Source organism: Vombatus ursinus, unplaced genomic scaffold (assembly GCF_900497805.2).
Source record: "Vombatus ursinus unplaced genomic scaffold, bare-nosed wombat genome assembly UNPS02001419.1, whole genome shotgun sequence".
NCBI lineage: Eukaryota > Metazoa > Chordata > Mammalia > Diprotodontia > Vombatidae > Vombatus > Vombatus ursinus.
Genome location: NW_020941197.1, coordinates 2,774,829 through 2,788,788, shown reverse-complemented (window position 1 = coordinate 2,788,788; position 13,960 = coordinate 2,774,829). Strand labels below are relative to the sequence as shown.

At 35.4% G+C, this 13,960-nt stretch overlaps 1 protein-coding gene across 4 annotated transcripts in view; it reads left to right on the top strand.

Annotated features, from left to right (window-relative positions):
• Nucleotides 1-13,960, top strand: part of CNKSR2 (connector enhancer of kinase suppressor of Ras 2) — a 334,822-nt gene that overhangs the window by 214,159 nt on the left and 106,703 nt on the right. For 2 of the 4 annotated variants that reach the window (XM_027868512.1, XM_027868495.1), the window contains one exon: nucleotides 12,436-12,525. The exons of the other annotated variants lie outside the window; for them this stretch is intronic. In XM_027868512.1, coding sequence (XP_027724313.1) covers nucleotides 12,436-12,525 — 90 coding nt within the window. The remainder of the gene's footprint in view (nucleotides 1-12,435; nucleotides 12,526-13,960) is intronic. 4 annotated transcript variants of the gene reach the window in all.

The window sequence follows — 13,960 nt, the reverse complement described above, 5'->3', positions numbered from 1 at the left end:
TGGAAAATCTGATTTCAAATCTTACTTGAACTCTATTAAGTGTCACTTACTACCCATGAAACCTTTGGCAAGTCACTTAGCCTCTCAGGGTCTTGATTTTCTCTTCTATAAAAAATATTGGACTTGTATTCATCAAATATGGGATTTGATGACTTCTAAGGCCCCTTCCAGGTCTAAATCCATGATTCTATGAATATTCTCTAAGCTAAATCATGCCATTTTTTAATCCTTTTCCTGCAGCTTACTCTGTACCAGCTCTACTTTAGGTAGAACCTCCAGGCTAAAGTCAGACAAACTAAAGCTTTTAAGAGAAAGAGGGAATATTATAGATTCCCTAGTATTCAAGCCTCTTTTCATACCTATGTTATACATCTTAGATGCCATCAGAGGCCATCCAGATTCTCAGTGAAAAGTTATGAGAGAATTTGTTTTTAAATACGAAAGGTATGAGAGATCTATTTAGGGACACTTTTCTGTCAGGTTTTCTATAAACAGGGACCCCATGAAATAGATCAGCAGCAAATAAATTTATTGAGAATAGTCATACATTTTGGTGGTTATACTAACAAAGATCTGCATCTGCATTCTAAATAACCAAAGACTGAAATTAAAATTGCTCTGTGATGCTGAACAAACATGAAGGGTCATCCAAATGACCCTTGTAGCAAATGTGGAACGTATATGTCTGACAGTTTATCCCCAGGTGGCTAGAATGAACCTAAATTTAAGCACAGAGTTTGTTCATTTCCCCTTCAGGTAAAAAAAAAATTGTTACACAACATTCCTTGAAGTATCATAGACATTTTTATCTTGGGTTTGGTAAATTTGTTAGAAATTCAGAAAGAAAATAGTAGTTTTACAGTATTTCCCTGTTTAATAATAATGAGCTCCATCCTTTCCATTAATTCTTTGATAGTAAGTTAGGCTCTTAGAGGTACTGTCTCTTTAGTGTGCATAATAATAGATTGAACGGCTTGAGTGATTGCTTTAGTCACAGGGAAACACCAAGAAGAATCTGATTCAGGGGTCCTGATCTGTACTCCTTTTAAGAGCTTATGCTCAAGTTAAACTGAATTACACATTCCCCACATCTATGATTTTCTTTGAGCTGTCCTCTGTACCTGAAATGCCTCGCTGGGTATTGAAATCCCACCCACCTTTTATGGCCCAATTCAAATGCTACCTCTTTCATGAAACATTTCTCCAATCCTCCCATTTGGCCATGTACTTCTCATGTCCACTTATATTTTGTCTATGTCTTATGCTACCTTTCTAGACTGAAAACTCCCTGAAGACAAGGACTTTGTCTTATTTAAAATAGGTGTTTAATAAATTTTAGTTGAATGAATGAATGAATAATAAGACTGGTGAAAGCAGAATCAATTATGAAAAGACATTCCCTATATTTATACTTCATAACACTAAAGCTATATGCAAAGTTTGACTCTTCAGCACAAAATATTTCTTTGACCCTACAAATGAGTCTATACAAATCTAAGAAGAAGTTAAAAAAATAAGGCAAATAGAGGATGTATGACCCAAATTCTTATACTGAATTTTTAAGCTTATTACATCTATAATCATCCTGTCAACACCTTTCTAATCAATATGCTAAAGGGACATAGAAAAATTCCTGCACTGGCTTTATTGTAGATTATAGGTCATCAGACAGTATATGATGGGGTAGAACATTCCAGAAGGATCAAAACACACAGTTTTGTAAGGTTTTCTTTCCTTTACCTTATCTTGAAAAAGTAACCAAAATGAAAAACTATCCTGGCTAATTCCTTCCTAAAATGTTTGCTAACATATGGACATAGATGAAAGCCAGGACAGATGGGTACACAACTGACACAAAGCAATGCCTAAGGGTAATTGCTAATGACATACTATACCCACCAGGAATATGTTCCTTTTTTAGCTCTTTCCACCTCCATTTTCTCTGTCATCCAATCTCTTTCATGACTCCCTCTTCTTACCTCAACCTGTTTTGAGTCTTCTCCCTTTAAACATTTTCTGTTTTTTTCTTTCTCCCACATCTACACCTGAGGTTTTTAGTAGGACCCAGTGGTGTTAATGGTCTTTAACAAAAACTAATACCAGTACTCCATGCTGAAGAAGTTCATAAGAACATATAGATTTAGAGCTGGAAGTTCTTGGCCCTGGAGCTAAACTGTAAATTTGTTGGCTAAAAGAGTTAATGTACTTCTCCCAAAACTAGAGAATTTTCATCCTTGCCTGGGTCTATTTAGAACTAGAGCCAATGGTTTTTTGCTGTTGTTCTAGCTGCTGTTTTAAGATATCTTAGAGATCATCTTGCCTTACCCCTTCATTTTATAGGAAAATGAGATCCAGAGTAATTGGATGATGTGTTAAAGGCCATATAGGTAATAAATGGACAAAGCCTGGATTCCAATTCAGGTCCTCTTAGTATAAACACTTGTTCCATTGTACTACACCAGGTTATCTACTGTAATGAATTGGAATTTCAATAGATTTTGATAACTAAGTTAGCAACAATGTTGCGTGTAGTAGTCAGAATGGGTACTCAGAAAAATATCAAGAGCAAAAAAAAAAACAAAAAGTGATTTAGTTTTCCAAGGTAACATCTTTATAGCCACAAAAAAGTGTTAAAAATGGAAGAGGAAAAGGTATTCTCTTAAAATTAGCTATACCTAATCTCAGAGTATCTGCTAATGCTCCAAAGCTTCTGCTTTCAAAATCGATGAGACCTGTAAACTATCAATGAATCATTTGGCAAGGCAGTGAATCCATTCACTATGTATGCCTTTCCTCTCTGTCCCATTTACAGGCACTCATACTATCTTGGAAACCCACCAAAAGACAGTCACAGTTGGTCAATTGCCCTTGAGAAGGAATTGGACATTATTTACAGAAAGTGCATTTTCATCATAATAACACATAGAAGTATTGACTGAAAGCTAAGAATCAAAACTCTTCCTTGATTTATTGAAAAATCCCAAACTTCACGAAGACCAGAGGAGTATTCACAAATAAACTCCTTCCTGGTCTAAAGAACAAACTATTTCTTAGCTGCATCTTAGGTATACTACAGAAATTCATTTATTTCTGTGACATTTAACCATAAACCTATTTTTCATTTGACTAGTTTTGACAACAGAATATCAAATGCCATTTTCCCTTCACACATATCAATTACTGTGTGTTTTGAAAAATATTTTTTCAGCACTTGAGTTGGATTATCGGGGTGGGGAACCTGCCCTAAATGGTTAAGAGGAAAGGTAGCATCACATTGTGTGTTGGGTGCCGTACTTAGAGTCAGTAATCTGGGTTCAAATCCTGCCTCAGACACTTAGGAGCTGTGTGACCCTGGGCAAGTCTCTTAACTTCTCTGTGCTTCAGTTTCCTTACCTGTAAAATGCATATTAGACTTAATGACCATTAAGTTCCTTTCCATCTTTAAAGCTACTCTCCTATGGGTTTCATCTGGGCTGGGGCATATGAAACTTCACTGCCAATCTCAGCACTCAGGAACATCTTTCCTACCTCATCTGCCACTTTATTGTGTTTTGAAATTACAGCAACCCAGTAATAAATTCCAAATTTGTCACTGTGTCAAGTAGACCTAGTCAAGTCCTATTTTATTCCTGATTTCAAAAGCATAGCACATCCTGTTCTCTATGATTTCAAAACTATGTAATCTTCACTAACAGAAAAGGTGAGGAGGGTTGAGAATCTCAGTGATGAAGCATTTGCCACTTTGAGGAAAGAGAAAGAGGGAAGCTGGAGGCTAAATGCAAAACTTGCAAATTTAAGTAGCATGTACCTATTAGCTGATGCAGACCTAGAATTGAAAGGCATTCACCAAATCTCTAATGTGGAAATGTGAACCCAGGCAGCTGAGTTCCAGCCTCAGTTCCCTCTGCTTTAAAATTGGGCTCCTGATAGCTTCACTGCCTAGCTTGCAGGATTGTGACAAGGATCAAATGAAAAAATGTATGCAAAGTGCTGCACCACTGTAAAATGCTCCATAGATGGAAGGTGCAGCTATTATTCTGTAATCACTGTAATAGCTCTGGATTTTTATATAGTGCCTTCTGTAATCAGAGCTATTTGGTCAGCTTAGTAAAGTAGTCCTGGGACCGGATATGGCAGTAATGGTGAACTCGGATCATGTAGATAGCTGTTAGAAAACCAATTTCATGACCCACATATTGTCAAGCAGGTTGTAGACTATGCTGAGGTCATTTCCTAATGTAGAAAGTAAAAGAATGTTCAAAAGGCAGGTACCTACTAACTTCTGCCAGGAGGGAAGAATTTTCATTTTCTCCTCAAATAGTCCTTCATTTTGGAGGAAGACTTTTTCTTGGCATTATTTCCATTCTGCAGGATGTTTCCTGGGAAACTAATGTTATATTTGCCTCATATTTCCCTTCAGCAGTGCCATAAAGGCTGGTTCATAGCAACCGAACAATTAAGGAGTGCAAAAAGTAAAAGGAAGCGGCCCAAGGAGATGTCAACAATGTAAAATGCTCTGATAAAACTTTCAGAGTCTCCCAAGAGCAAGTTATCTCTCGACTGCTGGGACTCTCCAATTTAGTTCAGACACCTGTAAATGATTTACTAGCATTCTTCTAGCCTCTCTCCCTTTTTTTGCAATAAAATAATGGCTAGAAAGAAAGAATGTCATTGGAAATCCTGGAGGGAAAAATTTCACAAGATAACTACATTCAAGGCAGAAATGATGTCACCAAGATTAAGGAAATCAACCTTAAGAAAAGATGTTTTTATTAGGTGTAAGGAGCCTTTATGTAGGATTCAATGGAAAATAAAAATTAGGACTGAAAAGCCAATGGACTATTAAAAGAAATAATAATTATGAAACATATTAATTACCTTAAAGGTGAGGATCAGAAATTCTGTTCTCACTATTAGACAGGAAGAGAAAATTCATCTATCAATACTGACTTAAAACATCGCTCGCAAACAGCCTATATAGTTAGAGTTCTAAGCTGTCGATGATATGATACAGATGCAGAGCCCAACTCTTGTTCCTCATCATAATGGGGTTCAGCTACCTTTTGTTCCATAAATTAGATTGACTAAAGAATAATGATTCCCAAGATTTTTGATGATCAAAACTGTTTTTCCCATCTCAGGCCTTGATATGTTAGTATCCATAATAGCTACTGATTAAGGAAATGAAGGATGATAAAAAAAAAATTTTAACAAATTAGGTAAAGCTTTTTAAATGCATTTGTCTTTTATTCATCGCAATTGCATCCACATATATTTGAAAAACAGCAATACATACCTGTGCAAGACATTATTCAATCCTCAGGAGGTATGTTTCCCTATTTATTATACCAAATCACACTGAATATTTTATTGGCTAAATAAAGATCAAGATGACAGTGCTTAGTGGGTGAAAAGAGTGAATTTTCAAGTGCCTTGCCGTAACAACGGCCCCAGGGTGTCCTCAGAACTACTGAACTAGAGATGTGCTTTTTAAAAATGTAGCTTCAGGCAGGAGTTCTTAACCTTTTTCATGTCATGACATGACCCCTTTAGCAAGCAGGTAAATCCTAAGGACCCCCCTCAGAAAAACGTATAAATTCCCAAAATAAAATGCATAGAATTTATAAAGGAAACCAAATATACTAAAAAAAAAAAAGTTGTTTTTTTTTTTTTCAAAACACACACTCACAAGTTCATGGATCCCCACTGTTTTTGCAACATCAAGAGAATTGTGTTATGAAGATTCAGAGTTAACAAAAGACCTCCAACCTTTTCCCCTTTTGTAATAGACAGCTAATGGTGCAATGGAGAGAGTAGTGGGCCTAGAGTCAGGAAGATCTGAACTTAAATCAGTCTCAGACAAGTACTAGCTTTGTGACCTTCAGCACTGTTTGCCTCAGTTTCCTCATGTGTAAATTTTGAATATTAGTAGCACCTACCTCCCAAGCTTATCATAAGGATTAACTGAAATAATATTTGTTTTAAAAAGAGAAAGAAAGAAATAAAAAGAGAGAAAGAGAGAGCAAAAGAAAAGAAAGAAAGAAATTCTTAGTGCAGTGCCTTGCACATAGTAGGTATTATATAAATGCTTGTTCCCTCACCCTTTGTCACCTGGCATAGCATCAAAGATTTAGAGCAGAATGGGACCTCCAAAGCTATCTACTCCCCTCATTTTACAGATGAGGAAACTGAGGCTCATAAAAATTAAGTGACTTGCCAAAGGTTACATAGGTAGCAAATGATAAAGTCAGGATTTGAACCAAATCCCAATGTACCATGTTGCATCTGCCAACTAGGAAAATCTAATGGGGACAATTTGCCTTTATATTTTATAGCATTATAGATGTTCACTAGGGGAAAATAAAGCCCCATATGTTGTAAATTTGCCTAGTTATAAATTTGGTAAAATGTCTTTTGGATTATCCTGCATCTTTGTAGTAACTAAATAAATCTTTCAATTGTAAGTTCTTGTGGAAAAGAGTTCATAGAGGGGAAAATGTCCATCAAAACTTTGCCCAATTAAATGTAGTCTAAATAATAAATACAGTCTAAACTAAATATAGTTTAAATAAAATAGTTTAAATTAAAAGCTCTTTGTGTCTCTAAAGTTTGACTTACTGTTTCAGAAAAATAACACCTCTTCAAGTCAGGGTGTTAGCCATGAACAAAAAAGAAAATAGCATAACTTCCAGGGGGTGAGGAGGGGGATGCATAACACACACATGTGTAGATAGCTAGCTAGCTAGATATAGACAGGCTTATATACCCACATACACATGTATGCGTTTATATATGTATATATAGTGTGTATATATACATGCACATATAGTATCAGTTATATGTATTCATTATATATGTACATATGTATCTATGTGCATTAGAAACATGCATGTATATATGTGCATGCATATATAGTTATCATTTATATGTATTCGCTATATATGTACATATATAATATCTACATGTGTTAGAGAGAACCAGACCAGATATTTGAAATATATGCCTAATTGAAGCTTGCAACATGTTTTCCAGCAGAAAAAAAAATTGTAATAAATTGGGTTAGTAGGTTAGGATTAGTTGGAGGAGTATTATCCTATTACTGCTATATTTTAGATACTCTGTAGTTTATGTAGAATTTTGTGCTCTAGCCTAGAAATCTCACCACCATTTCTAACATTCTTCCTATGGAAAAAGAAATGTGTTCTGAGTTCCACATAACTAGACAACCCATTCAAAAGTGGAGCACTTCCAGGAAAGGTAGTTTATATTTCATTTCTTTACTTAGCCTTTGCTAAAAATATAAAAAAAACTAAGAATTGACTAGAGCAAATGTCAGTAGTGATAAAAGGCCAAAATAAAAAAGGAGAAAGACGGCCTAGAACAAACTAGATCTCATCAGGTCAGCTGAGCATTATGTAGTTTCATTCAGTGTTAGCTGGAAGCAACCTTGAAGATCATCTAAACCAGCCCCTTTATATTAAAGGAGAGAAAACAGAATTTCTGAAACTGGTTAAGTGACTTGTCCACAGTCACACAATTGATTAGCAAACAAAATGGGATTCGAATGCCAAATCCAGTGTTCTTTCCACTGAACAGCCTGCACTGAAGACATATTTGAGTAATTAATAGACCTATTCACCATTCTTTTCAAGAAATGAAAGAGAACCTTAGAAGGACTGGAAAAGGACAAATATTGTTCCCACTATCTTAAAGTGGAACAAAAAAAATGAGTACAAATCAAAGACTGATTGGATCAAAATCAATAGGTAGGAAAATACTAGAACTAAGAATAAAGACAATTTTCAGCCATCAAGAAGTATACAAGCTACTGCAGCATGCCTTTTTGAAGAGCAAAACATGGCAGACTAATTTAATTTCTTTTTGCAGTAGAGCTGTAGTATATAGAAACAAGGTTACAGAAACAAATCATTTCTTTAACTCTCTTTCTTTTTTTGATCAGCAATAGAACAAAACAGAGCAACTTGGCTAAACATCTTATAAGCAGAAAATAGCAATCACATTTATCTTCTAGTTATTTTTTATACATGCTTGAGCATTTTCTCACTTTTTTCCCAATCTAGGGAGATTTTATTCACTATGCCAGTCATGTGGAATAGAAAAAAGTAGCTGACCACCTTGCAGATCTTTAGCAAAATGTGCTTGTCCATTAAGTGTGACACAATGAAATGAAACTTTGGGAAATGGCTAATTTTTTTTTCGTTTTCTTCCTATACTAGGGTTTTCTTGCATATTATAGTACTATGCCGCCTAGTCAAGGGAGGAGAGCTGTAAGCAAATACAACATGAGTGCCCAACATGAGGACTCTTAGGAAATTAAAAATTCAAAATGTAAAGCATGCTAGAATGCCATTCATGTGAATTAATTCTAAAAACTAACATTTTATTCAGTTTTATAGAGGTTTGTTAAAAATAAAATAGCAACATTATGATTTGAGATAGCCATAATGCCTAGAATCCTAAGAATAATATACTATTTCATTTTTCCATGAATTAAAAAAAAATTCTATTTGGGGTTCCAATTGCACATAAATATAGGTGAGTTGACAAATTGCAATCAACATAATCTGCATGTTTCAAGTTGGAAAGACTTAAACCATTCACTGTATTCTAATCTGCCAAGGCTTGTCATTTATACTGGAATTTTTCTTATTGTTTAATATGAATGCTTTATTAATCTTATGCTGCAAAATTTTGATGTAATAAAATATGAAATAAGAAGCTAGCCCTAGAACCGTCAGCATCTTTTGTAGTTGCACAAATAATGGGTTTACTTTTGAAAGTTATGTTCCAGCACTGATGTTTCTGCAGCTTTATAAAAAAAAGAACCCCATGTCTTTCAAAAGCAATATTTTAATTACAGTCATCTCTTTTTCTTAATTTCTTGTGCAGTGTTCTACTTTAATATTCAGGTAGCAATACTCCACACTACTTGTATTGTCTATCACTCTACCAAGGTCTAGAATTTAAATGACCTGCTTTTTCTTATCATAAATGCCAAAAGTGTGTGCCTTCCATGAAATAAGAGACATAGTGGACATCCTGTGCCACATGTTATAGTGCAAGTGCCAATTGGAGTGCTCTCCCCAGTCAGTTATGGGAATACAAGGGATATAAATTATAATTCATTGTGAGAGTCACTATAGCTCATACCCACTTTAGAAGATTTCCAGAAGTGATATGAATCTTGGAAAGTGGGATCTCTCTAACCAAAGAAGTACAATAATAAATGAATAGATGATAGATAGAAAATAAATGACATATAGCTATGATATAATAGATGCAAATATAATTAATACAGATATAAAATCTGTGTATCTATATACACATATTAAGAGGAAAATATGGAGAGGATAACATATATAGGGATATTATATCAATATAAATATAATTGATAGCTATATAGATATTAAGAGGACATATGTAGAGATAAAATAGAGATACAGATAATAAATAAATAGATACAATTTACAGACAGAAATATCTATGTATAGACAGATATAAAGAGAAAAAATATATGGAAGGATAAAGTAGATTGATACAGATATTGGTATTGTCATATGAATATAGACATGATTAACATAGATAAAAGTATCCGTGTGTAGACATATGTATATTAAAATAGAGGTAACTTTTTTTTTAGTCCAAAACTCTGATTTCATTTGTGTTGGGAACTCTTACTATGGAAATTCCCCCTACCAATGTAGAGCAGCACACAGTCAGAGATTGGAGCATTGAGACATTAAATGACTAGCTTGTATAGTCACACAGATACTATGTGTCAGATTTAGAATTGGAACCTACTTCACTCCAAATCCACTTCATCACACTGCCTCTCATATAAAATATTGTTCAAATAAAATATTCTGAAGTGAGTGTAAATTCCCACCTTTTTGTCTCCATGGCTCTGAAATTATCAGTTCATTCTGCAAGAAGAAATTGAACCTATTTCATGTCAGAGTCCCAAATGAAAACCCAATCAAATAGGATTTTTTTGACTGAATTGTCCACTTCCCAAGTAGTTCTTTTGGCATATTGTAGACATGGTCATAGATGTAATGCTTTTGAAATTTCAGTGTTATATAATACTGTGAAATACAGTCTGCATGCATTTGCCAGCCGGAATCTGTGAAGCAGAAGGGTGGAAGTGGCTGAAGGTCTTGTTTTAAAGTTCTTGTCCAGTCATGCTGCCCCTGATTGACTTTTAAGAGAAAAAACAAGACTGGCGTTGTGATTTGAGGCAAGTCACTTATCTACGCCTTCTGTGAAATGAGTCACGTTGGCACCATACCTACTTCACAGAAACATAAGTTCTTGGGTTTATAACTGCAAGGAATCTTAGAGATCATCTTCTCTAACCCCTTTCATTTTATAGATGAGAAAACTGAAGTGATTTGCCCAATGTCACACAGGTGGCAGAACTCCAGTCCCCTGGCTACAGATCCATTGTACCACAGATTAAATCATATGTAAGCTGTTCACACACCTTGAAAGAGGCATGTGGAATAATCACTTTTTTAAAATTCATTTGTTTTATATCTAAAGCTTTCAAATGTTAGTTTAGATTAATAAACCACCTCTAGTATTTAAATGGGACTTTGCAAAACATTATATCAATTGTAAGCCCCTGTATCCTTTCTGTTGGTGTTAAACTAAAATAGAAACCAATTCCTGAGCCTCGTATTGACTGAGAGGACCACCAATTAACATGAGCTATGTCCAATTATATTTTTATGTATTTTGTTAAACATTTCTCGATTACATTTTAATTTGGTTCCAGAGGCACCAAGAGTTTGACAACCTTGCTGTGGCAGATTTATTGAAAGCAACTCTAGCATTTTATAGTGTAGCTTCAAATTCTATTCATTGCTATCATTTATCTATAATCACTAAGATATCTATGGCATAATTTTCTCAAATACATTAGCTGGCAGAAATGTTTTGCTGCAATTCTCTGGTTTGACAAAACACAGACAACTTTCCTAAAATTCTAGTTTTTACCATAATTTTCTTCTTGTTTTGTCAGGAATACATGTAAAAATGTTGTACCAGAGCATCACTCTAATGTCTTTGAGGTCCATACCATATATCTGCCTTCAAAGTAAAATTGTCTTACAATAGGAACTTTTTAGTACTTCACTAATTAAACTGCCTGGAGTAGCTAAGTGGTACAGTTGAAAGAGCACTGGGCTTAGAATCAGAAAGACTCATAATCTTAAGTTCAAATCAGGTCTCAGATACTTACTAGCTGGATAAATCACTTAGACCTATCAGCCCCAGTTTCCTCATCTGTCAAATGATTTGGTGAAGAAAATGACAAACCACTCCAATATCTTTGCCAAGGAAACTCCAAAATGGATCAGACAAAGAGTTTTATATGACTGAAGTGACCACAGAACAACAGCAATTAAACTGCCTGGGAATGGAGTCTAATCCAGTCTCACCTCACTGAATTCTGCATAATATAGGAGAGACTGCTATACCAAAATGTTATCGTGATCCCATCAGGATGATTGTATCATATTGTCTAAAAGAGAAGATTGTGTGGTTGTCATGAATAGCTATTCCAGGACTTAGCATTCATCTCTATTTATCTATCCATCTATCAACCTCTATATATTACTGTAAAAGTAGAAATCCAAATAGGAATCTAATATACAACCATAGATACGTCTATCCTGATAGCTTCGATGTGTATGGATTGCTCAAAATAACTAGAATGTTCTAGCTAATTTAGCTTTTTCTTTTTAAGTCCAGTGCATCTACATCTATCCTCAGGGAAACCTGCTCAGCTTTTCACCATCTTCCTTCTGAAAATCTTCCCGTATACCTAAAGGAAATTAATAACATGCTTCTCTTTTCCAACTGGAGAAATTTCAAGTGCTAGTGTAGCGACTCAGTTTCTTATTAATATGGCCCTGTTTGAGAATGGTTGTAACACTGCACTTAAAGTCAAGAAGACCAAGGTTCAAATCCCACCATGGACACTAGCTTGAACCCTTGGCAAGTCACAGCCTTGATCGGCTTCAGATTCCTCATCCATAAAATGAGGAGGTTGGACCTGATTATCTCTATGCACCCTTGCAGCTCTAATCTATGATCCTATGACTCATCCACAGCCTATGATGATTTTTAAAACCCCAGTGTACCTGAGATAGAAAACCTTAGTTATCTATCCATCATTATTTAGCTTCTACTTTCCCTGGCAAAATGCCATAGATAGATAAGCAGCAGCCGCCTTTTCTGATTTTACCTTCTGGATCAAAATGTACCTTTTCTTCATCTACAGCTAATAACACAAAATGCTGACCATGAGTGTGGTGAGTGCGTGTATATTAGCTGTGTCTGAGAAACAGGACAAATATGACCAAACAGAGGGGAAAAAGATGTGATATGAATTTTGTTCTCTGTGTTTAGGCAAGCTACGGCCTATATCTATGCCAGTGGAATATAATTGGGTGGGGGAGTATGAAGATCCCAGTAAAATGAAGAGAGATAGTAGAAGAGGTAAGTGTACTAGAATCTCAGGGTAGGCTCTGTATTGTTTAAACTGTAAGTAAATTTAGACGTTCTTTAAAGTAGGTTCTTATAGCTTGAGATCAAATCATGTTCTTTCTGTGATTAACATAAGAAAGGCAGTGTGGTGTTGTGGGTAGAGAGCCAGCTTTGAAGTCAGGAAGGCCTGTGTTCAAGTGCTGCATCATACTGGCTGTGTGACCCTGGGCAAGTCACTTCAGTATTCTAGGCCACTCTTGGACAATAAGTTGCAGAGATGTCAACCTGCATTGGTAGAAAGAGTTTACTCATCCAGGAATTCCTTATACCAATGAAATCACAGGTGTAGACCCTATCATTATCCCTGTACTCAACAGAACAGTGTGCTTTATTATTGTAACTGAACCGTCAATACAAGTCTAAGATCAGGTACTCACTGATACTTCTAAAATGTTAACTTCTAAAGAATCCTATGGAAGGCATGTGGATTCAGTGTATTCATGAATATTGTGTAAAAATCAAGAATTTATTGTTATTTCAAAGATGAACATTAGGAAAAATGGAGAAGTGATGAAACTTTATTGGAACAAGTACATATAGCCAGACCATAATCAATCTATATTGGACACAAAATCTAGTGCTGTCTCAGAGTTGTTACTTCTTCACATTTCAAGGGGCCATGATTTGACTGCTGGGTATGCTCCCTCTATCAAAATCTCAAAATCCCTATGCACCTTAATAGATGGCTTTTTTGAGTTGCAAAGACTGAAAAAATGAATCACCTAATGGCCAACCTTCTGACATTGAACCTCTCTGTGTGTAGCCAGACTTGTTCTCAGATATTGGACTCACAATCCATAATCCATTCAATACACAAAGCCTCTGTAGATTGATAGGAAGAGCCAAAGCTATTGCACCTTCAAGAATCTGTCACCTTCAGATCATAATGAGGGTTCCATGGGGGGACTCTCTGATGTTATGACCATAAAGGCAAATATTTGCTCATGTGCTCAGAATATATCAGAGAGTGGGCCTCAAGAAAACCAAAAAAAAAATTAATTATACACACAAACAGTTGTTCCAAATGGTGATTATCACGTATATAAGTCATGTCAGACTCAACCGTGATGTTAATGACCTAAAATATCACAAGATTTTTCCCCCTCATTCTGTTTGGTGTTAGAAATATATTCCTAAGCAGAGATGAGATATGAGTAGAAGAGGATTCTGCTGTGGCATATGCTATAGGAAAATATTTTTGTTCTAATCTAGAGTTCAAAAGAGCAATGGTTAGAGGTCAATATAACTGATATTGATGGCATTGGTAATGAAAATTTGAACCATTAGAGATTTGGTGGACCCAACAGAAGTTGAGGCAGCCTCATAATTTTTTAAACCTTGCTAGAAAGCTGTGCTATTGCTTTCCAAAAGTCATAAGGCTGTGGAT